Source organism: Phocoena sinus, chromosome 6 (genome assembly GCF_008692025.1).
Source record: "Phocoena sinus isolate mPhoSin1 chromosome 6, mPhoSin1.pri, whole genome shotgun sequence".
NCBI classification, from domain to species: domain Eukaryota; kingdom Metazoa; phylum Chordata; class Mammalia; order Artiodactyla; family Phocoenidae; genus Phocoena; species Phocoena sinus.
The window spans coordinates 69169946-69195758 of NC_045768.1; the positions used below are offsets into that span (position 1 = coordinate 69169946).

The 25813-nt window shown below is 43.2% G+C and overlaps 1 protein-coding gene across 3 annotated transcripts in view; it reads right to left on the minus strand.

The window, feature by feature from the left end:
- The window catches only part of SLC24A2 (solute carrier family 24 member 2), a 241757-nt gene that overhangs the window by 36137 nt on the left and 179807 nt on the right, over positions 1–25813 (minus strand). For all 3 annotated transcript variants that reach the window (XM_032635591.1, XM_032635590.1, XM_032635592.1), the window contains 2 exons: positions 13726–13824; positions 12841–12959 (listed from right to left, as the gene is read on the minus strand). In XM_032635591.1, coding sequence (XP_032491482.1) covers positions 12841–12959; positions 13726–13824 — 218 coding nt within the window. The remainder of the gene's footprint in view (positions 1–12840; positions 12960–13725; positions 13825–25813) is intronic.

Below are 25813 nucleotides of genomic sequence, written 5' to 3' on the forward strand. Positions count from 1 at the left end.
TGTCCTTATATATAACTGGGAAGCTAGCTTGCCCCTTCTGCCATATGAGGACACAGTGACTAAAGGTCCGTCTATGAACCAGGAAAAAGGCTGTCACCAGACAATTGACCTTGAACTTCCGAGCCTCCAAAATTATGAGAAATAAGTTTCTGTTAATAGGCCACGTAGTCTATGGTATTTTTGTTATACCATCCAGGGCAGCTTTGAAGGGGAAATGAAGGGCAGATCTGGGCGTGGGTGGGGAAGGAGCCATGGTGATACTCTCTTCCCTCCTCTATCTCTTTGCATGATATCTCCAAGGAGCCAGGTACAAATTTAAAAATGAAATGTGGGTACTGATAAGATATCAAAGAATGTCAGGACTTCAAATACAGGTGAAAAAGAAAGACTTGTTCTTTAGCATCTCTATCCAAGAAAAAAGTGCAGAAATTTAGCCCAGGTTTGAAGTAGGAGGAGGTGACAATCAAGTACATCATAATGAGGGCTCGAATTAACCCAGAACGTGACACTTGGTTCCTACATACTACCAAGATGACTCTACTGGAGCCAAAAGGAATCATAACACTCAGGCTTTGAGTCAAATTCTGTCTCCTCTCCCTAACACTGTACACAAAAATAAGCTCAAAATGATTAAAGACCTAAATGTAAGGCCAGAAACTATCAAACTCTTAGAGGAAAACATAGGCAGAACACTCTGTGACATAAATAACAGCAAGATCCTTTTTGACCCACCTCCTAGAGAAATGGACAGAAAAACAGAAATAAACAAATGGGACCTAATGAAACTTCAAAGCTTTTGCACAGCAAAGGAAACCATAAACAAGACCAAAAGACAACCCTCAGAATGGGAGAAAATAGTTGCAAATGAAGCAACTGACAAAGGATTAATCTTCAAAATTTATAAGCAGCTCAATAACAAAAAAACAAACAACCCAATCCAAAAATGGGCAGAAGACCTAAATAGACATTTCTCCAAAGAAGATATAGAGACTGCCAACAAACACATGAAAGAATGCTCAACATCATTAATCATTAGGGAAATGCAAACCAAAACTACAATGAGATATCATCTCACACCAGTCAGAATGGCCATGATCAAGAAAGCTAGGAACAATAAATGCTGGAGAAGGTGTGGAGAAAAGGGAAACACTCTTGCACTGCTTGTGGGAATGTGAATTGGTTCAGCCACTATGGAGAACAGTATGGAGGTTCCTTAAAAAACTACAAATAGAACTACCATATGACCCAGCAATCCCACTACTGGGCATATACCCTGAGAAAACCAAAATTTAAAGAGTCATGTACCAAAATGTTCATTGCAGCTCTATTTACAATAGCCAGGAGATGGAATCAACCTAAGTGCCCATCATCGGATGAATGGATAAAGAAGATGTGGCACATATATACAATGGAATATTATTCAGCCATAAAAAGAAATGAAATTGAGCTATTTGTAATGAGGTGGATAGAGCTAGAGTCTGTCATACAGAGTGAAGTAAGTCAGAAAGAGAAAGACAAATACCATATGCTAACACATATATGTGGAATTTGAGAAAAAAAAATGTCATGAAGGACCTAGGGGTAAGACAGGAATAAAGACACAAACCTACTGGAGAATGGACTTGAGGATATGGGGAGGGGGAAGGGTGAGCTGTGACAAAGCGAGAGAGAGGCATGGAAATATATACACTAACAAACGTAAGGTAGATAGCTAGTGGGAAGCAGCCACATAACACAGGGATATCAGCTCGGTGCTTTGTGACCACCTGGAGGGGTGGGATAGGGAGGGTGGGAGGGAGGGAGATGCAAGAGGGAAGAGATATGGGAACATATGTATAACTGATTCACTTTGTTATAAAGCAGAAACTAACACACCATTGTAAAGCAATTATACCCGAATAAAGATGTTAAAAAAAAAATAAGCCACGTAGTCTGTGGTATTTTTGTTATACCATCCAGGGCAGCTTTGAAGGGGAAATGAAGGGCAGATCTGGGCGTGGGTGGGGAAGGAGCCATGGTAATACTCTCTTCCCTCCTCTATCTCAAGGAGCCAGGTACAAATTTAAAAATGAAATGTGGGTACTGATAAGATATCAAAGAATGTCAGGACTTCAAATACAGGTGAAAAAGAAAGACTTGTTCTTTAGCATCTCTATCCAAGAAAAAAGTGCAGAAATTTAGCCCAGGTTTGAAGTAGGAGGAGGTGACAATCAAGTACACCATAATGAGGGCTCGAGATTTTATGTGCATTTCATTGCTTGATGTCACCCCTGATTCCCATAACTGTGGATAATCCTGTACTGGCTACTTCTAAAATGAGTATCTAGGGGACATCAGAGGAGATGGATTAAGCCCTTTACAATCATAAACTTTCCCGAGGCTAACTCCAGCAAGAAATGAAATAGGAGGCGGGTTATTTCCAGACTCCAGCATTCCGTGTTCAAAGGCCAGTGGAACCTCAGAGGAAGAATATGCACAAAAGAACAGCATCGTCCTGGAAACGGGGACGATCTGCTCCTCCTCCTGCCTTCGTCCTCTTTCATTATTGAAGCATTAAAAATACTCTCCTTGACAAAGGTGGCATGTTTTACTTTTCCAATTAGGTTTCCTTGGGAACTGACGAGAAGGTGTGTGCAACCGTACAAAGTGTACGTGGGAGGCTCCTAGAGAGAGAAGAAATCTTGAACGTGCCTCACCTAATGAAGGGATTGCTGGAGAAGGGACTGAAAGACGAAGAAGACCTACTTCTGCTCCAGAACGTTCTTTTACCTAGAACTAGAACTGCGCTTGGGACAGAGTAAACAGTCAATACACATTAGTTATTATTATTCGTTTTAACAAATGGTTAGGAGAAGAATTTCTTCAAAGACATCCAGGAGAGAGATGTTTAACTAGGTGACTTATGATACTTCCAAGCAATAAAATTCTATAATTCAATTTTTTTCATGTGAAAGTGGAAACTGCAATAATTGTGTTCCCCATCTATCCATTCATCCAACATTCACTGAGCATTCGTGGACTACTGTGATGTCAACAATCTAATTTACTTTCCACTTTGGTAAGAGGAATAAACAGAAGGCCTTTGTAAATAAATTCCATAGCCCTAAGGAGAAAATGCTCTTTTATTTCAGTAGATGGGCTGTAAGTAGACTTTCTATCCGAAACAAAGCTTCCAAGCAGACTCATAATATTGTGACACCTTGATTCTGTCTTTTGAGCAGAGTTAAAAACAACACGCGAGTTGGAGCTCTCAAAAATGCACAGTCACACTTTAATACAGTGAAAGGCTCTGAAACCAACATTTGTTTGGCAAGTAGAAGGTGCCTTCCAAGAAACATTCCATGGAGTGCTTTACTACAAAGGAAATCTATTCAAAAAGGAGACTTTTTAAAAAGATAAATATCCGTATGGTTAGTCTGCTTGGGCTGCCACAACAAAACACCATAGACTGGGTGGCTTGAGCAGTAGGCATTTATTATAAACTCCCACCATAAGTATCAGCTGGCTCAGGGACAGTAAATGGTTTTCATCTCATCTCCATTTTTTTCCCTAAAGTGGTTGGCCAATTAGTGGGGTCAACATACCAGCAGCCTTCATTTTGTCTATTACAGAGCTAGAACACTGTGCTTGAAATTCAAAATATCAATCCATAAAAATCTCATTACTAGGTTGTGGATCATTTTGTCTTACAGACCCAAAGACCTATACTCAAAACGTCTGAGTGAAAATGAATTTTTGGGACCCCAGAGCTATCATTCAGGACTTGCCAAACAAGGTGTGTATGAGTCATTTTGAGTGCAAACTCAGAGTTCTGGGATGGGTCAGCTAAGGGCTCTAGGGACAACTTCATTTGCCACTTGCCTTTCCTCTTTAAAAAGGGAATAAAACCAGGAGAGCCAGGAAGAAAAACTGTTAGACACAATGATGGAAGACCAGAGTCGTGTTTGGAAAAATTCAGTTACTCAACTCTAAGATGAATCCTTACTGACTATTATGGACAGAGTGTTTGTGTCCCTCCAAAATTCATATGCTGAAGCCCTAACCCTCAGTGTGAGTGTATTTGGAGATGGGGCTTCTAAGGAAGTAATTAAGGTTAAATGACGTCATAAGAGTAAGCCCCTGGTCTGATAGGATTAGTGTCCTTGTGAGAACAGACACCAGAGAGCGCTGCCCTGCTCCTTTCTCTCTCCACCCACACCCTTTTGTGTAGGAAAGGCTCTGTGAGGAGGCTCTGTGAGGACAGAGAGAGAAGACAACCAACTGCAAGCCAGAAGGAGAGCCCTTGCCTGAAACTGAATTGGCCAAAACATTGATCTTAGACTTCCAGCTTCCAGGACTGTAAGAAAATAAATTTCTGTTGTTTAAACTACCTGATTTTTTTGTTATGGCAGCCCGAGTGGACTTCTACACACTGTCCCTATGGATATTTATCTTTTAAAAATACCTTATTTTTGAATCCTTTTGTTTTTTTGGCTTTGAAAATAAAGTGTTCACTTGCTATAATTTATTTTAAAATCACCCTTTCACTCATTCTTTACCTAGTCTTTGAGAAATCTCTTTATTTTTGTTCTCTGAGTTTCTCAATGTCTTTGCCCTTGCATTATTTACCAATATCCTTCATCTCTTGACTCCGTTTTTATCTCTGTGTTTCTATCACTTATCCCAAGAGATAAGTCAAGAAGAGGTCAGTCAAAAAGCATCTCTTTTTGGAGGGCAGCACCATCTGAGACAACTGTATTGCCTTCTGTGTGGACATCCTGAACCAACAGAGCTAACATTTATGTAGCATACAGATTTTTAAAAAAGTGATTAATCTCTGCCTGTCTAGCAGTAGGAAATAATTCCCCCCCTTAAAATACCATCTTATGGTTTGTTTTACATATAGATGGAAAAAAATCTAGCATCAAGAACTTAGCATATTAAATACAAAATGATGAGGTTTCACTCAGCGGTGGCAACCTGAAAAAACTTCATCTGCTTCTCCATGACTTTGAATTGAAACCAAGATTTCAAAATATTTTGCTGTGAGTGATGAAGCTGTCTGGACCTAAGCTCTCCAAGAAGCCAAGAAACCATTTTATATTAATATAAAACGGCTTTTGGAGAGTCTGGTGAAATGCAATTACTTTCCTTCACTTTGCATTTTGCCCAAATAATTCTGAGGTGCAACCTACGGACAAGATGGATTTCTTTCTGTATTGCTATTTTAAACTGGTTTTTGTATAGTTTTCATGGGCTTCGTAAATCCTGCTGATACAAATCGTAAAAGATTCGTCAACATAAAAGCTACAATTCAAAAGTCATTCTCATCGTTTTATCATCAACTGGATTACAATTACTCATAGGAACAGTAATATTAATGTTGGTATTTTTTTCAGGGTGTCAATGGAGTTTTCTCCTTTTTATTAATAGGCAGCTCTTAATGTATCTTATGTGAATAATTAATGGACTTTCTTCAAACTACTTCAGAAAGCACAATGACAAATGGTGTTATTCACAGTAAGATTCTAAGTGAAGTTATAATTCTCTGTCAATATTCAAATTTAGGCAGAAACCCAAGAGTCAGATCTATCTATTTCATTTTCAAGTGTGGTCAGAAGGCCTCTGAGTACATCTTAAGCAGTTGGTAAATATAGTACAGGTCATCAGATATAGGAACTAGATCTCAACTTTTCCTTAAAAAATGTATGTATAGATTGAAAGGAAAAAATGTTATCTCCTCCAGAAATGGAACCCATGTACTAAGGCCTGGTAGGTAAAACACTGTAATTTTTGCTTTTTTCTATAGTTTGTATTAGCTTTTCTCAGATACTAATAAGTTTCTTGGCTTGGACCTTGCAAACTCCAGTCTGATGAAGAATCTTTGGATAGTCTTTTTCTTTCACAAGAGAAAGGCCTTGCCCTCTCTCCCCAGTACTGCCCTTGTGCTCTGGCTGTGTCAGACACAGAGATCCAGCCCCACTCTCCACTATATTCTACTTTCCTCCATTTCTTGAGTGCCAGAATCCTCTTATTATGTATGCTTCATCAATGTTCCAAGAGACTGAATAATCTCATCAATAGTGCGAAATTCGGTCCTTAGCTGTTTTTAAACTTTCAAAATGGTGGATCTGGTTATTTCACCTTAATCATTTAGAAGAGATACTTGCTCTCTGAATAACAGGAAGATTTAAGGTTCGAAAGGCCTTTATTAAAACTTATTATTGCTAAGAAAGTAAATGTTTACTAACTAAAGGTAATATTTTAGGAAGAAAGACATCATATGGATTCTAGGTCCCATCTGCTTGGATAATCTTGGAAATATTATCAGAGCTAATGTTTTGGACCAATGTTTATAATGAAGTCTTTCTATGGAGCTTTAAAATCATCACTATAACTTTAAATGACAACAATAATCCAAAACAGACTGCTGTCTTTGACAACAACGCTTTTTTACCACCCTCAGGGATGCACATTTAATAGTAGAGAAATATCTTTGTGCATTTTATTTTATTTTTCTTAAGAGAAATCTAAGCTTACAATCACACCCATCATCCTTCCCTACTCATCCTTTACTTAGTCACATAATACCCGAATATTTTTATCAGCACTATGAGAGCAGGTCTTAAAAACCATACTGAGTTTAGGTGAGGACGAATGCTAGACTGGGGAGAAATAAGTCAGGGTTGAAATCCCAAAGGGAGAAAGGAAGGGCTTAATATAGCAAGATGATATCTAAGTTGTAAAGTGAGAAAAAGAGAAAAAAGTCTGCATTTTATACATTTTCTATCTATCATCTATCTATCAGTACATGTATGTTTGTGTGAGTATATGTGTGTGTGTGTGTGTACACACACACACACACGCACATACATATTCTTTTTTCCTAGGAATGTGTTTATCTTAAACAAGTCTGTTTGCCCACTGGTGCATCTGGGCAACTCTTAACCAAAGCAAAGACAATCTGGATTTCCCTAAGGACAGAGAGAAGTCTCAGAGGTGAAATGAAATAAAAGCTGCAACATATAAAAAGCATAATACAAGAAAAAAAAGTTAGATTTTCAGATTTCAGAATCTAAGAACTTTGCAAGGCATTTTCCCTCCTACCCTTTCACTGTGCTCGTGTATGTAAAGAGTTTGGATGTGTCGTGTCTGGAGGCCTGTGACGCAGCAAGGCAGGCAGCTTCCCTGAACAAGCCGGCCACGTGAAATCACCTGGCTGTTGTCTAGACTGGCAAAATTAAAATGTAAGAAAATGCTGGGTTCTGAGTGGGAGAGAATATATCTTAGGATTGTTTTTCTAACCTGGATACATTTCCAACATTGAAAATTCAGAAGGTTGGTAAATTCTCAGTGACAACTCAAATCAGTTCTGTTAGAATTGACAGCATTTTGTTAGCATGTATTGGGAGAAGATAATTAGCACTAAGCTGTTCGAAAAGTCAAATTATTTCTTGGTTCCACAAAATATACAAATGAAGCAGAAAACCTCCTGCAAAGGGGCTTCCTTGGTAAGAGAATATTTTAAAGTGCTCTTCGTTGCCAGTGTAAAGTCTGGACAGAAGGAAGGTCTCAGAGCTGAGGTGTCAGTGTAAAATTAGTTCATTGGTAAAGAGGGTTTTGAAAACAGCAGATTAATTACACGAGACAGGTTAAACTCTCAGGAGAGTATCAGCAGTGAGTGTGTGGTGTGTGGGGTTCATCATTTCCATTAATAAAGTCGAGATGCACACCTCATTCCTCCTGGAGCCTGATAAAAATACAACTGGGAAAGAAAGAAAACCAACACAATAAAAAGGCATTGAATCCTTTCTGTGAAGGTGTGCTTTGGGTGGCCTGAATGCCCTGATTTCACACCTTTTTTTCTGACTCTGGAATCACAGCCTTAATTTACCGTGTTACCCAGTTTTTCCAGCCTTGAAACTCAAGCATCACCCACAACTGCTTTTTCTTGTTCATGCTCTGTGACCAATTTATTACCAAAGGGTCTCAATTCTGCCTCAGAAACAGTTCTCACATCCAGCCACTGTCACCCCTGCCACAGCCAATGCTTGGTCTGAGGCCTTGTCATCTGGGCTACCTAACAGCCATTTTTAAACAGTTTTACTAAGTACTGCTAATAATAGCAAACACCTATGCAGTGCTTATCATGTGCCAAGAACTATTCTACGAGCTTTCGAGTCTCACAATAATGCTATGAAATAGGTTACTATTCCTGTTTCAGAGAGAAGGAAGATGAGAACAGAGAGGTTAAGTAACTTGTCCAAAGTCACACAGCTGGTAAGTGGCAGATCTGGGATTTGAACTCTGTCTTCAATTTGTGATCTGTCTTCAGAGACTCTATAATTAAAGGACTAACGCATACTGTTTCTACTCTTAAAGGACTAACGCATGCTGTTTCTGTTTTAATTTAACCCATTATTATTTTTAGTTGTTGCATTTTTTTTGCAATAGGTAAAACAGTTAACTCATTCAAACTTCAAAAGCTACAGGAGGCTACATACTGAAAGACGTGTGCAGAAGGCTACCTCCCACCCTGGTTCCCTACCATAGGCCCCTGTCCTGCAGGTACTCAGCATGACCAGTTTCTTCAATAGCATCCAAAGCAAATGTTTATATGTTACTATGTTATTTCCCTCCTTTTTTTCCTCTCACACAGAGTATATTGGATGTAATTTGGCACGTTGCCTTTCCCACTTAACAACATATATTGAAGATCATTCCATATAAGTGCATGAAGAGCTTCCGCATTATTTTTTTCTTTTTTTTGGAAAGATTGCAGATGGTTGAAATGAGGGGTGGGCAAACTTTTCTCGTAAAGGGCCAGATAGTAAATATTTTAGGCTTTATGGTCTCTGTCACATATGCTACTGCTGCTTTTTTTTTTTTGTTTAAACCTTCAAGAATATAAAAACATCCTTATCTGACAGGTTGTACAAAAAAAGGCTGCAGGCCGGATTTGGCCACAGATCATAGTTTGCTGATCTTTGAACCAAACAGGCTCTTACCTCGCTGCCCTGCATCCTGTCCTCCCTCACTCTGGCCCCTTCTTGACCATTCAGAAAGAGCTCTCTCCTTATCACATAAATCCAAAGCTGCCACTGCTCCCTTTAAAGCCTCTACGCCGCTCCACTCCCAGCAGGTGGAGGTCCAGACTGCTGAGCGGTGCCCACAACGCCCTTCATGATCCCTGTGCCTCTCTCCTCCCCTCCCCTCCCCGTCTACTGCTCTGGTCCAGGCCACTATCAGCTCTGCCTCAACTCCTGCAGTGACCTCTTTGCCCCACTACTACTACACGATCTCTCGCCACAAATCCACTCCCTACACGCCAGTGCAGTCCCTTGGATCGTTTACAAGTGCACATCACATCTGGGAACCTCTGATAGCTTGTTGCTGCCCTAGAATGAAGTCAACTTCTGTATCATGGTCTACAAGGCAGGCCAGCTCCACTCGGCCCTCCTGTCAGACCTCACTGCCACCATCATGCCTCCCTCCACTCCCCACTCTCCAGCCACAGTGACTTTTCCATTCCTCAAACAAGCCGAGCTCATCTCTGCCTCTGTGGGTGCTGTTCCCTTGACTGACCTGTTTTTAAAGTTCAGCCTCCGTTCAAATAACACTTCCTTAGTGAAGTTTTCCCTCACCTTCCAACCTAAAAGGGCCCCTCCACTGAGTCACCAGGCTTTATTTTCTTCATGGTCCTATGGTGGTCTATAATTATACCTTGGTTTACATTAGCAGGCTCTCTGCTCTGCTAGGATGGGTGGGCATCTCTGGTGCCCAGCACATTGCCTGACACACATTAGATGAACACTGAAAATTTTCTGATTCAACAATGGAAGAATTTCAGCCCAATTTATTTTTCCTAGTGGATTTCTCCTCACTCCTCACCTTATATTTGTCTTCAGTTCCCCTGGCTTTCTCAACCAATCACTACACAGGAAACTCCCTCCTAAGCGAACATGTCATCTCAGTCATCTCCTCCTTCTTTGAGTGACAAACTCCTACTTACCCATCAATACCCAGCTCAAATGTTACCTCTTCTCTTAAGTTTTTACACTTTCCCTTGCCAGGGTCAATTTCTTCCTCTGGAAGGCTCCCAGAGCACTTTGTATAGACCTCCCTGATCACACTGGGCCATAATGATTTCCCTACCATAGATGTTTTTTTATTTACTTATCATACCCTGAATACTCTCAAATTTATATATATTTCATTTTCATTTTATCTACAATAAGCATTTTACCTATAGGGAAAGGACATTTTGGATGCTGTTTATATAAGTAGGTATGAACACATAATAATATAAATAGCATCATTTAGCTCCATGCTATGTGCTTTATGTATATTATCTCATTTAACTCTCCTAATATCCCTAATGAGGCAGGTACTATGGCTATCTGTAATTTGCAGATAAGGAAACTAAAGCGAGGTTGGGTAACTCGCTCCTGGTGGATCTGGAATTCACTGCTGTCCTGCAGGCAGCTGGTGGCCTGGCTCTTTGAAGGTCTGTGTGCCCTTGAGCTCTCAGTGTAACAGGATGGTGCCCAAATCTGCCCTCTTACCCTGCGTGAGACCCGGGGACACAGCTCTGCTCAGAGAGGGGCCAGTTGGGACTCTGTCACTCCCCTGCAGCAAGGTGCCCTGTGTGGGGGACACAGATGTCCCTCTGCCAGCCAGATGGAGAGGCACGATGATGAGGCTGCCCCCTGCACACCTGTGACTGCGCCACCCCCAAGGGCAGCCAGGCATCCTTGGGGCCTGCTTCCTGCTGCCACATGCTGCTTATCCATGTGGACGTAAGCTGCTCTGCCAGCTCACCCTTGAGCTAATACGAAGGGATCGAAGGGCTCTGGGCAGGAGGGTGGGAGCTAGAAGGCAGAGGAGACAAGGGCAGAAGGAGCTGCCATTTCTCTATCTTTTCCTTTAGCCATTTCCCCCCCTCCGCCCCAGCTTTACTGAGGTATAATCGACAAATAAAATTCTATCTATTTAAGGTATACAACATGATGATTTGATATACGTATACCTTCTGAAAAGCACAGCAAAGGAGACAACAAATGAAAAGGCAACCTATGGGATGGGAGAAAATATCTGCAAATCATATACCTGATAAGGAGTTAATATCCAAAATATATAAGGAACTCAAACAACTCAATAGCGAACAATGAATAACCTGATGAAAAAATGGGCAAAGGGATTTCCCTGGTGGTCCAGTGGTTAAGAATCTGCCTTCCAATGCAGGGGACACGGGTTGGATCCCTGGTCAGGGAACTAAGATCCCACATGCCGCGGGGCAACTAAGCCCATGCACCGCAACTATTGAGCCCATGCGCCACAACTAGAGAGCCCACGCACCATAACAAAGATCCCTCGTGCCCCTACTAAGATCTGATGCAGCCAAATAAACACATAAATAAATAAATATTTTTTTAAAAAAATGGCAAAGGACCTGAATAGATATTTTTCCAAACAAGATGTACAAATGGCCAACAGGTATATGAAAAGGTGCTTGACATCTTTATCCTTTCCTTTAAGCAAAGAAACTTTCCTTGCACCTTTTTTCAGGGAATAAAGGCAACAGGCAACAATGAGCAAGTGTTTGTCTAAGACATACAGACTTCCTCTGTTGCAGAGTGTATCCCGGTGTAAAGGAGAAGAGAGTGCTGGAATGGATTTGCTGTGGTCTGGCTTCATTATCAGCTCATCAGGAAAATTCTGCCTAGAGAAGTGGGTCACAAACTTGAGGGGAATGCTACTCAAAGCGTGGTTCTCGTACCAGCAGCATCAGAACCACCTTGGAGCTCAGGAGAATCGCAGACTCTGGGCCCTACTCCAGACCTGACAAATCAGATACTGAATTGTAACACGATCCCCCAGGAAATTCCTAAACACATTAAAGTTTGAGAAACACTGACCCAGGGTGACTGATTAAAATGTGAGTTTAGGGCTCTATGCCTTCGAAATTCTGATTCACTTGAGGAGGGTGAGATCCAGAAATCTAACAGGCACCTCCTACTTTTTGCTTCTGCCTACTTTTTTGAGCAACTGTGGTCTGGAGGCAGTGCTGCTTGGTGGAAATAGTACAGACACTGTATTTAGACAGTCTTGAGATCAAATCTCATCTCTAATAGCTACAAACTAAGTAATCCTGAATAACTACTTCATCCTGTTAAGCTTTAGCTTCCTCAGCTATAAAATGGAGATATTAAATGTCTATACCTTCAGCTGGATGGTTTAAAGCACCTAGCACCAAAGCCGTGGCACACAGTATGTATAAATATTATAGCCATTAGATCAAACTATCTAATGGTTGCAACATTGAATGGTGGACTGGGCCAGAGTACTGATTAATTTCAACTGCAGGGACAGGGAAGGCCAAAGGGGGCTAACCAAGGTGTGATGGCTGTGGTTTCTCTGTTACTTAATCTTGGCCCTAAAGACAGAGAAAGGATTCGACTGCAGCAGTGATCAAACTTTATCATCTACTAAGAATCACTAGGGAAATGAGTTAAAAATGCTGATTCCTGGGTGCTGCTTCTCAGAGATTCTGTTTCATCGGGTCTGGGATATGGGCTAGGGAGCTACATTTTTATCCCCAGGAGATTTGATGCATGAGTCCTCCAATCTCACCCTGAGAAACAGTGGCTTACAGAATATGTGTACTTATTGGATAAAGGAAGAGCCTGACGCATGTGGTGCCCTGGCTGGTACTGGGAAATATACACGAGGATGGATGACTCCACCTGGTGTCCACCCAGCTGGGAGCTGGGGTCTCCAAGGAGAACATTAAGTCTGTGCTGCTGTGTTAGAATATCGACACGAACGGCGGTCCGGAAGAGCAATGGAAAAGAGGCATACCTGGGCTTCTGCAGCTTCAATGCTGTGGGAGAGATTTCCATTTTGTACAGGTTCCGAAGCATCACTGGATGGTGTCATCTCCACTTCTGTGCTGGTGCTGTTTGGGAGCTCAATTTTTTCTGTGACATAAATCAGGCACATACAAAGAAAGCAAATGGAGTCAAGTAGGGGTAAGAGCCATATAGAGAAGAACACTCTATCTTGGGCCAAGGGAGAAGGTAGTGGTGTCTGAGGGGTGATAAGGCCCAGGGCTGAGGTAGTGTCAGATGGCAAAGGATTTCTACCCTTCTCCTCCATGCCGTTTAGTGTACTCAGCCCTCTTCCTCTCTTTACTAGCTCTCTGGCATCCCCGATGTCTGAGCTTGAGTGCCCTATCAACTCCCAGGGTATGCATTCTCTAGACTAGGCAAACTGACCAACTCGCCATTCAAGAACAAGAGCATGGACTTTTTTTTTTTTTTTTTTTTTGCGGTACGCGGGCCTCTCACTGCTGTGGCCTCCCCCGCCGCGGAGCACAGGCTCCGGACGCCCAGGCTCAGCGGCCATGGCTCACGGGCCCAGCTGCTCCGCGGCATGTGGGATCTTCCCGGACCGGGGCACGAACCCGCATCCCCTGCACCGACAGGCGGACTCTCAACCACTGTGCCACCAGGGAAGCCCTCATTTTGCTCTTTTTAAAGTTCCCCTGGGGGGAGGTGATATATTGTGTCTATTCATGCCCTGTACCCATGAGGGGGAAGTGGGACTCTTCCTGACACCCAGGAAAGGGCTGAGTTGCGGGGTTCTGTGTCTGCACTGAGTTGGGGTGTCCACACTGGGTCCTGTCTCTCTGCCCCCCTCCATGTACTTCAGGAAAGGCACAGGATGGAAGTCTCCCGGACTCACCCACATGATTAGCAGCCCCATTCTGCCTCTCGTTCTCATCCACCTGACATTTTTTCTTGGCGATCTTGTGGAGAATTGAAGCCTTTTCTCTGAACCTCCCTGAAGCAAGAGAAAGTAATGGAAAGGAGACAGGTGAGAAGGAAGATAACGAGAGAGGCTCATGGCAAATGGCGAAGCGCTGGTGAAGCAGGAACGTGGCTTCCTCAGCTATGGAGCCGGTCAGCAGCAACCACTCCTTTCTGCCCAGCCCAAAGGCCCTATGACCTGCAAGAAGGGTACTTTCTTACCTTGTGATTCTTCAGCCCAGTTCTCTGAGAATCTCAAGCTGCCGGATCACAGACGAAAGGTGACCTCTTCCCTCCCTCCCAATTGCTTACAAAAAACGAAAGCACCAATCATCACCAAAACTCCCTCTACTGCTGAGGTCTGAAAAATACCATTGTCAAAGTAATCATTTCAAACAGCTGTTACCACAAAAGTAATGCTTCTAGAGAAACAGAACTGCTCTGGAGGCATAGCCGTGTCTCTGGAATTATATGCTCATCCCAGAATTGGCTTTTGACCATGGAAAGCCAAGTCCAGGGGTCCTTTGCTTTGACTTTGGTTTTCCAACATTTATCTTAATTAACACTGCAATTTCTACAGGAGTTGGGATGCATCACAGCTTTCCGAATTAGCTGAGTCAGCTGCAATTAAAACATCAGGGAGGCAACTGATTCCAGTTGGGGATTTAGGGTAAAGGATGAGCAACTAAGCACAGCAAGTAATGTCTGTTGGTGAAGAGACGCTTAAGGAAAGGTGCTGGAAAAAATACCATTTTCAAAGTAATCATTTCAAACAGCTGTACCACAAAAGTAATGCTTCATTTCTTCTCCATTACTGACATAATTAATGGGTAAATGCATGCAATAAGCACAGAAAAAAGCATGCAAAAGTTAGAGATTACTTTATGTGAAACATAGCGCATTTTTCTTTCTCTTTTTTTTTTTCTTTTCTGTACGCGGGCCTCTCACTGTTGTGGCCTCTCCCGTTGCGGAGCACAGGCTCCGGACGCGCAGGCTCAGCAGCCATGGCTCACGGGCCCAGCTGCTCCGCGGCATGTGGGATCCTCCCGGACCGGGGCACGAACCCGTGTCCCCTGCATCGGCAGGCGGACTCTCAACCACTGCGCCACCAGGGAAGCCCTTTCTTTCTCTTTTAATCCTTAATTTTTTCCCCCTGGGAACGTTCAAGGTACAAAGGAGCCTCATTTGCAACTGATTATTGCCTAGATTCAGATATGATGAGTCACAAGTCCTACAATTTTCCCACTAGGCACTGGGGGTTGGCTGGGTTCTCTAGCAGCATATTAGCAGAGGAGCTCATTCTACTTTTCTAGTTAGACCAAAACCAAACCAAGTCAAACCCCAAAATGTTTCTCTTGGAGAGCCTGTCCTCCTAGGATGGGGCATGGCAGGTTGGCATCCGCACCGCACCCCTCCTTGTGAACGGAAATCCTGGGGAGTGGTCATAGAGGTGACTTGTGTGCCTGGCTGGGGATGACAGAAGCTGTAAACTAGAGTGGGACCAGTTGACTTCAATGGTGAAAATGAGGGGGGACAGAGCCCCTCCTGCTTGCAAGCTCCATTAGCCTTAAATCTAGATGCCTGCTACCATAAAGGTAGCCTCCAGCAGGTAAGTACCTTAGTCTAGGTAATGAATGTGCCCTGCTGGGCACACCCTCCAAGGAAGCAGGAAGAGGAACATGACGCAGAGAAAAGTGGGTCAGTATGTGGCTTGGGCTTCATAAGGAATGAGGAGGAAGGAGTAGGTGACGGGCATGATGTCCATCCTTGAGGGATGCTGAAGGTCAGCATCAGGTCCCCCACACTGGAAGGTAATTTGAATTTGGCGATTTCTATTTAATCTCCAAGGAAAACTCGGGGAATAAAAGAGGAAAGGAAAGAAGTCTGGGGACTAGGAGAAGGAGGAGGTAAAAGGGAAGAAGAAAAAAAAAAAAAGAAAAAGGAGAGAAAAAGAAGGAATTCAAGAAGGAGGAAAAAGGCAGGGAGCTGGGATTGTCTGGAAGTTGCCAGGGAGCATGGATGCAAGACACGTTCCTGGCTGCCAAATCTAGTCTTATTTGGGGAGTAGATAGCTGGATAATGAAGAGTGATTCTCAGCATTTGGCAGCCTGAAGCCTAAAGAGGGGTACTTCTCGTGGAAGACAACCCTAAGAAGTCCTCAAATCGTCTGCTGGAAAGGCAAGAAGAGGAAAAGGGAGGTTCTAAAACTTTATAGAAGGTGATGATTCTAGTAATAATGCCACTCTGTGGATTGGGGGTCTGTCTTTGAACTTAGAACATTCTGCAGCTCTATGATCAACAATTGCTATTTAAAAATTATATGTAAAATGATAATAAAGCAAGAGAGCATTCAGAAGAGGGAACAAACAAGCCTGGGGAAATAAAACGTGAAGTAATCCAATCCAAGTCATGCCCGAAAGTCATGAAACATGGCAGAGAAAAATATTTGATAGAAACCAGTTAATCACGTGTTGTGTGTGATTCCAAGGATCTTTTCAGAGCTCAGATGAACGCCAGAGAGAAATGATAACAAAAGGGGCCCCAAAGCGTGGAAGGGTTTGGCCACTCCCTCTGCCAGGAAACACCTTTCATAACAGTGTTGGCCACTGTCACTCGTGGGCTGGTTTCCCAAAATTCTCTAAAGGAGCAGTGCGAGGACAGGGTAGGGAAATGATTCTAGAATTGGGATTTCATAGGTTCTCAAACATTTTCACAGACCAGCAAGGGTTTTCTAGACTATGTGTCACCCATTTTCCCACTGCAGGAGCACCTCAGATTTTCTGTGCTATGGAAAAATGGGAGGGATAGACCTTACTTGTTTTCTCTTGGGGTTCAGCCCTTGGGCAGCAAGGCAAAGCTGCAGAGGCTGTCTGGGGAGCAGCTCTCATCCACCCACCCCTTCAACTTCTTTAATACAACTTCTGCCCCAATTTGCAGGACCTGGCAGCCATTCTGCCTTGTGAGTGCTGACAATGGCTGCTCCAAGGCCTAAAAGGATTTTCAGAGATTAGTTTCTAGAAAAGCAGCACACAGAAAAGGTGAAGGCCCACCTTTCGAATTTAGCACACAGGGGAGTTCCTTGAGGTGGTGGGGCAGAGCCTCGCCAGCAAGGCATCCTCATCCCAGTTCAGTGGACACCCCTGGAATCACCATAGGGCACCTTTTGAGAAAAGCTGGGAGGATCATGCTGACGGGACAAGAGTGAGCACAGAACATGTGATTCTCAAAGGGACCCTCTGGGTTTGGGGGTAGGAAGACCTGGCACCTTGAGGACCTGTTCAGCCTGAAGGCACAAGCTGGGAGAACACCTCGCAGGATGCGTGTGTGTCGAGGACAGCACAGTACTGTGGTTAAAAGGATGTGATTTCGAGGCAGCTAGGCCTGGGCTTAAGCCCCGCCTCTCTCACTGGCTCTGCTGGCTGAGAACTGGTAAATACATGAATATTTCTGAGCTTCAGTTTTCCCACCTGTTGAACAGGGATGTTAACGACTGACTCCTGAGCTAAATGCAAGGCTTAAGTGAGAAAATATGTATAAAGGACTGATCACAGCACCTGGCATTAGCAGACCTCTGTAAATAAGAGGAAAAAGGAAAACAAACCGACAGCCCAGGGGCAAGGGTGACATGGCCCTGAATTGCTTTAGAGCAGCTGCCCCCAACCTTCCTGGCACCAGGGACCGGTTTCATGGAAGACAATTTTTCCATGGAGAGGGGCGGGCGGCGGTGGATGGCTCAGGCGGTAATGAGAGCGACGGGTAGCGGCAAATGAAGCTCTGCTCACTCGCCCGCTGCCCACCTCCTGCTGTGCGGCCCGGGGTGGGGGACCCCTGCTTTAGAGGAATCGTTGGCATCGTCTCTTCTCTCAAGCCACACAGGCGGGACTGGAGAATTAGCTGCATCTGACCCGACAGTGTTAGCATCGGGGGCCTTGTCGGATTGGTGTTTAGTTTTCAGTGAGTCCTCCAAAGTCAGTTCCAAAACCAATTAGGAGAAGGATCGCTTTATACTTTCCAGAAATTAAGAAGGTCAAGGTGAGGGAGCTGGCCCTCTGTGTTTTAGATACCTTCGTGATCTTAAAATGAAAAGATAGTAATCAGCTTTCTCCCATTACCTGTGAGGATAGGGTACAGGGAAGAGCTGTTGGTGTTGTACAGTGGATTCGGGGTGGCTCAGAAGAGCTTCCTGATGCACAAGGGCTTTACCTCCTGTGTGTCTCAGGCTCAGAATTTTTAAATGGGGATGATAAATAGAACACCCAGCTCATACAGTTGCTGGAAGACTTAATGGTTTGATACACAGCAGGTGTTTAGATGGCCCTGGCATACAGTAAATTACTCAGAAAGGGTTGTTATTACTATGGAAGTGAATGCAGGACCTTCACCCCATAAATTACCGAAAATAAAAAGCTTGATATTTAAAAATAGAAGGGAAGCTTAGCAGCCTCCGGTGCAAGAGACCTTGGCAGTAAAGGCACTGCTTCCATAGACTATTTTAGGCATGGATTCCACGTTGGCATAAGGGTTGACATGGACAGATCTAAGAAAAAACTGTAGCTCTGTGCCTGGGGATAAAGAAGACAATTTTGAGCACTTTTCAAGGTGAGAGAAGGAGTGATTTTTAACATTTTTTAAGGCAACTTTAAAAGACATACTCTGCTGCAGCGTGAACCCTTAAAGTGCTGTATTTTTATACAGCGACAGATTATTTGTATACTTAAAATCGCAGAAATAGCAAATTCTGCTCAAATCATAAGGCACCTAGTACGTCAAAAACTAGTACACAATTTTAATATAGTTTAGCTTGTTCTGAAATTTGCAGAATACCAGCTGAGTGTCCTCAGGGGACTGTGTGTTGAGGGGGTGCAGCAGGGAAGTGTGGGAGAAGATCAAAGCAGAAAGGCCTATTATGAATAGGAACAAATTTTGGAAGCACAAAATTTGAGGAGTCAAAATCCTCAACCAATCTCTCTGCCATAAAACAGAAGCTCTAAGCCGCTTCGCAAAATAACCTTCGGAGGTTCTGTTTACTCAAAGAAAAAGCATTTTGCTTCTGTTTCTGCTGTTAATTAATGAAAACAACCCCTGGAAATTCCTTCACATCTTTCCCACCAAGTAATCAGCAGCGCCGGACAGGAACCCTTTGGGCTGGAGCTGAGATTCCCTCCCGGCTGCCATGAACATTCGGAGCATCAGAAACACAGAAGAGATAGGACCAAAGAGATTTACAGATGTAAAGGGAGTGGCCACACACACCTCGGTGAACAGACCTTGGTTTGGGAGAAGAAAAGGGAAAATGAAACAGGGGGGAATACTTAGACAGTGTTTTAGAAACTATTTTTGTGTTTTCAGTTCTGCCTTTCCCGTCTCCGTCTTTGAAGTTTATGGCTTGGCTGGTAGCTTCAAAAGTAAAAGGGCACTGAACTTTCTTCCTGTTTATCCCCTTTTTGTCTGGAAGCAAAGACTCAGGTCACGCAGCTAGGCCATCGTCTCTCTGAGGAGGCATGCAATGGAACTGACGTGGCAGAGAGCAAACGCCGACCTTGGGGTCATCGTGGGTTCCTCCCCTTCTCTCACATCCCACATGTTATCCACCAGCAAATCTGGGGTCTCTACTTTCAGAATATTTCATGAATCTGACCACTTTTCCCTCCCCAACCCCCTGGGCCGAGCAACAATCCTGCTGGCCTCCTGGCCAGTCTCCCTTCCACCTTTACCTCTCTGTCCCCCAGGCTGGTCTCAGTGATCAGATCACGCCACTCACTCCTCTGTGCAAAATCCTGCAGTGGCTCCTGAGGTCAAAGTGAAAGCCAAAATCTTCCCAGTGACCTGGAAAATTCTGTCCAGTGAAGCTCACCTCGATCTCCTCCCTCGTCCCCTCCCCCTCTCCTAGCTTACTCTGCTCAAGCACGCCGGCCTCCTTGCTGTTCTGGAAAACACTGTCCATCCTCCCACCTCAGCGCCATGGCCTTTGCTGGTCCCTCTACCTGGAATGTTCTTCTCCCAGGGATCCACGGGCTTCACTCTCTCAACTCCTTCAAGTACTCGTTCAAATGTCACCTTCTCATCAAGGCTGCTCTGAGCAGCCTATTTAAATTTGCGGCTTTTCTTTCCAGCGCTTCTCATCCCCACCTTATTTTCTCTAAAGTATTTTTCACCATCTAATTTACTGTATCCTTATTGCTATTGATTATCTGCTGCTTCCCATTAGCAGCCAAGCTCCACGAGGGTAGGGATTTTCATCGTTTTGTTTTGTTCGCTGCCGTATTCCCCGCGCCCAGTGGGGCTCAATCAATCCTTGTGTTTGAGGTTTCCTGGCAAGTTGATGAGGTTCACGTGCTTCTCGTTGGCTAATGACTCAAAGTAAATCCTTTCAAGTCCACCCAAGCCCAAGGCCCCAGTAGGGCTGAGGGTCCGTACGTAGAGCCCCAGGAACTGTCCGAAGGTAAAGAGGAGAAATGGGCTGGACCAGGTGTTTATGCACCAGAGATGGAAGACAGAGGGGGACACCAGTCATCCCATTCCTGCACCTGCCCCACCAGGCTGCCCAGGTGAGCACTGGAAGGAAGAGGAGGCCCGGCGAGCACAGCAGAGAGCAGAGCGGGGAAAGCTGGGCTTTGGCTTCTCCTCCTGTATGAAGATACTCCTCATTTGTCAAGGCCTAACTGAAGGCCAGACCCGAAGCTTTTTCTCTACTGATACACACACCCACCTTCCCAAGTGGAAATCCGCCCGCCGCTCTCATGGCACTTTGTACCCCTGTCACAGTCCTTATTTCAGTTTGCTGCCCACCTGTCTGCTTTCCCCACCAGAGGGCAGCCTTCTCAGGGGCAGAGACCTCTCCGCCATCTGTGTATCTTTGTGTCCCTCAACAAGCGTCTTAGAATTGTGCTTGGCACGTCACATGCAGTCACTGAGTTACAGTGAGGCTCTCGGTATATTAGCTCCCCTGGGAAGTCAGCTTTTCTTCCAAGTCAGTACAAGTCACAATCTTCTACTCTGCAAATATTAACTAAGACTGTGCTATGAATCAGGCAACATTTGGTAATAAGATCCAGCTGGTGGGTGCCCTTGTAGAGTTCACAGCCCGGAGCCAGAGAGACAAGAAACAAGGACTTGAGATTCACGCTCTGATGGTGTGTGCCTTCTCGGGAGGGCATGGAAACTCAGAGAATAGTGAAAGTTCTAAGATACAAGACACTACCTAGCAGCTTGAAGGAATAAACTCCTCTTGGATCTGACCTGACTTTTATTCTTAAAAGCAAAATATTAAAAATAATATTCTCGTCCTGCACAAAAACACCAAGATCATAGAGTTTACTTACTTGTTCTTAAATCTACTTTTGAGGTACAACCTCTAAATTATTTCCTCTAATTTTTGTGAAACATCATGTAAAACCACTTATTGTAAAATTACATTGACAATAATGGAAATTAAGCTAGTATTGTAATAAAGTAGTTTGTAAAGTGTCTTTATAAATATTTTGTGAATGGACCACATAATAAAGATGATGAACATAATTTAATTGTAGTTATATTTATAGATATAATCACAGGACTAGTTTTTGTAATTAATAAGAATATTTACATAATCGTATCTCAAGTGGCCAAACCCATCATATAATGAAATGAAGCAGGCTGATTTCCTCATTAAGGCTTTTAAAAATAATTCTCTGTAACAATGACCTTTGGAGTCACAAGTAAAGCACAGTTCTGTCTACATGTGAGTTGGTTCTACATCATCTCTCCTGACGGGGTCACCTTATCGTTGGAAATATGAGAGTGTCTTCCTAAATATTTTGGAAGATTTCCAATGTGTTTCAAAAGTTGGTATCTTAAAGGTTGAAAATTTGTCCTTTATCCCAATTTCCTGCCTTTTCAGGGACTCTGCCTAACCAGTCATCTTATCCTCAATCCTTCCCTTTCCCCTCAGTATATAATCAAGCTTAAGTCTTTCAATGTGGCAACTTTTCCCTTCACTTCAGGTTTCCTGCGGGCACCGCTCTCTCTTGCCTTCTCTTCATGGACAAGCCTCTGGAAAGATCAGTCTGTGCTGGTGCCTCTGTGTCCTTATGGTTCCTTCGGTCATTTCTTAACTCTGCATCTGCCATTTGTCAGCATTGCTCCACTGAACCCACCCGTGGCCACTTTTCACCTCCACTTGCCTGGATCTCTCAGTGGCATCTGATATTCCTCACTCCCCTCCTCAAAATCCTCTTTGATTTTCAAGGAGTCCCGAGAGTGCTCCTTAAGTGTCAGCACTCCTCAGGGGCCCCTCCTTGCTCCCTCTTCCTCACACCTCACATTCTCCCAAGGGACCCAGTGGACCACTGCCTGGATAGTGACGATTCCCACATTCAGATCTCTGGCCCAGATGCTCTCATCCAATGGACTTCTGAACACCTTCACTGGGAAGTCCCTCTGATGGTTAAACTCAACATGCCCCAAACTTCCATACATTGTTTTCCTTCCTAGGAATCTGCTCTTCTGCTTGTATTTTCTGTTGGTGATTTCCTCACTCCCAGTGTTTTCTAGCCACCTTAGAGGTCTCCCTCTCCCCCATATCCAATTAGCTGCCAAGTCCTTTTGAGTCTACCTTTGAACACTTTAGATCCAACCTTTCCAGCCTGGATGTTGGCTACAGCTTCTGAATTGGTCTCCCAGCTTTTAATCACATTGCCGACCTGCCTCCTTCTAATTTACCCTTCATATGGCTTGGAATGCTCCCCGGTTATTTTTTCTTGTCTTACTCCTTCTTAAGACTCTGCTTTAGGCATCTCATCTTTCAGGAAGCTTTTCCCCCCGAGTCCCTTTCCTGGGCTGGCAAGGCACCTTGGTAATTTATAACACCACTTTGATACTGATGCTGTCATGGCAGTTATCATAGAGCCTCAGAGGTGTTTTACTGACCCTCTCTCCAACTGGCCTGTGGGCCCCTCAAGGCAGGCATGCTGCTTTTCATCTGTCCCCCCAGTACTTACTTCGTAGGCTGGTCCCCAGTAAGTGTTTATGAACATAACATTAACACAAACAACAAAGGGAACCTTGTGTGGTGTGTGTGTGTGTGTGTGTGTGTGTGTGTGTGTGTGAGTGAGAGATAGAGAGAGAGAGAGAGAGAGAGAGAGAGAGGGATGCTTGGAGTTCTTGCTGTATGCAAATCTATTTGAAGTTTACATTCTTTTCCAGGGGAGAGAAAGAAGGAAGATCCAGAAACACATCACAGGAAACTCACCAGACTCTCTTCCCAGTTAATGTTGTGATTAAATCTCCAAAGTCTAATAGTGTTTACAATGAATGTTTGTCTATTTTGAGACTCTCTTTAAAAAAAAAAAAAAAGATAACCTAATCAAGTTCAGGCAAAATTGGAATTTTACAGACCAAAAAACTCGCAGCAGGTATCAGATAGCAAACTACAATGTTTCAGGCAAGAAGCCAATTTACTGACCTTAGTCGAGGCTGACACGGCTTGGGAGTTACTGTTCTTCATCATTTTGGGTCGCCTGTTTTATTATTTAAGGAACTTAATTTTCTGGACCTTTCTATCTCATATACACAGATACAAATGGCTCACACACAAACATCCTCAAAGGGGTTTGTCTGATCTCAGCTTTGGAGCTCTGAGCCAGGGAGGGGCTGTCGGATAGAAGGCTTGAACCTCTTTCCCCTGCTCCCATCCCTCGCACCCTGTGGATATCTAAGAGGTAAACGAATAAAGAATCACTTTACCCAGGCATGCTTCAGATCCAAGATTTGCCAGCATCCAGCCCCATTGCCACCTAAGGGGTGGAAAAGAGCTCCTCGGAATCAGGTTGTCAAAGCCTGTATCTTGGGTATGTCTCTCTGCAAATGGGCTGTGACATTGGTGTATTCATTTGGGCAGAGTTTTGATTTGTTCACAGCACTTGGCAAATAGTAGGTGCTCAATAAATATGTGTTGAACGGTTACTCTGACTTGTATATAAAAAACAGAATGTAACGAAATAGCTCTTCCTTATGATAAGCCTATATATTACCCAGTTATTTATCTTGGCATAAAGGGAAAGATTTTATTCTGTAGCAGCCACAGTTTCACGTACACCCATCCTCTCCTGTCACTTGGATTTCATGTGTCTGCAGATTGTCAGTTAACTTGAATTCTTATGTTCTATTTTTTCTGAATCCTCAACTTTACATGGTAAACTGGTGCCTGTAAATCGTGGGTTTGCAACAGAAGTGCCGGCACCTGCCGTGGGTTCTTAACTAAATGGGACTGAAGGCTTAGTGGCCCATGACTAAAATGAGATACTTCAGTTCATTTCAGATCTAATCAAAAGAGAAACTTACCGTGCTTAATTGAACATGCCAACCTCCTGGTATAACAAATTCCCACTTTTTTTTTTTTAAAGAGAAAGTTTCATGGGGGCGGGAAATTATATTATTAATTTATAATAACAGTATTCAAGTTTGACTGATGAAGGAGAACTTAACATTTTCAGTTCTGAAGATGTCAGAAATAGACAAAAAAAAAGCATCCACGGTTTGCCTTCTGCTGCCACTTAACACCTTCTACATATGCAATGTGGCAAAGTCTGCCTTTACTTGCCAAGTCCAATCTTTCTGCTTTTACTGCTGACAGTTTAGATCATGAAAATAAGATGCAATGAAGTTTGAGGAGCTGGATGTATTCTAATGAGAAGACTTCCTTGGTCCTGGTTTTCAGGAAGACCGTGGATTTACCCACACAGCTGGTTTGGTCTTTCTGAGAGATCTGATACAGGTTACTAGCTGATTAGTTCGGTTATGTACACACACTAGGCTGCTGTCTTCCTAAGATCCAGCCCCAGGGAGAGACTTGTAAGAATACATCTCTAAAAAGTAATGTGGTTAATAACTGATGAGTTCAATCTGTTTTTTTGGAGAAGGCTCAGCCTTAACAGACAGCATCTGTTCAGGTGCCCAGAAAAATTGTGTGGTTATGGAAAGTTGGACCGAATGAGTTAAACCATAAACCTGGAATGAATGAAACATAACATGGTGCTGGAAATGGTGTCTGTGCACAACAGAGGGTGCCCTCATTGGTAACCAGAAGGGAGAAAGTTAACCTGCAGTGTACTTCTTGGACTTTCTATAGGGATATCCATGGCCTTGAGGCAAGAAAGTACATGCTGCAGTGGAAATTGGATATTCTGTGTGGGAGGAATTGCCTTGTCATTGCATTTAGAAAGGACAAGGACTTCCATCAGAACTGCACCCTGGCTTTCAATCAACTTTGGTAAAAAGTCAGGTTTAGCAATGAGAACATGAGAAGGTAGTTACATTATGAAGGCTTATCCGCTTTGGAATGAAGTCAGTTTGAATCTCTGTTCAAAGAATTTATTTAAATTTGTCGTTTAAGGCTTGCTCCTTCACTGTTACTAGGAGTGTAAATTGGTGCAATGCCTTTGAAGGGCAATTTGGCACTATCATTCAAAGTCTGAAGTGGGTATGTCTTCTGATCTGTCATTTCTATTTCCAGACATTTATTTTATATCTTTATTTATATCTTCTATTCAGTAGAGTTTATTATATGGGCAAAGAAGATGCTCATGTAGCACCGTAATAACTAAATGAACAAAAATGGAAATATCCTAAATCTTCATCAACAGGGGACTAATCAAACCCACTAGGGAAGAGCCGGGCAGTGGAATACTATGCAACTGCTAAAAAGGAATGAGGAAAGTAAAAAAGTGCTAATACGGAGATATCTTCAAGACATATTAATAAACAAAAGCCAGGTATAGAACAGTACATAGAAGAAAAGAGAATATGTTAAAAAACTGATAAAAGTGGTTAACTCTAAGGAATGAATGGAACCTGAGGTAAAAGGGGGACTCACTTTTATTATCTTTCCTTATGTAATGTTTGCTTTTTACCTCTGTGCACATGTAATGATTTTATAATAAAAAAAGAATAGTTAAAATTAATTTGCAATTTAAAATTTCTACTGTGGTAAAAGTTTAGATTTGTAACTAAGAATATAGGATTTTTTTGGGGGGTGGGTTGTTGTT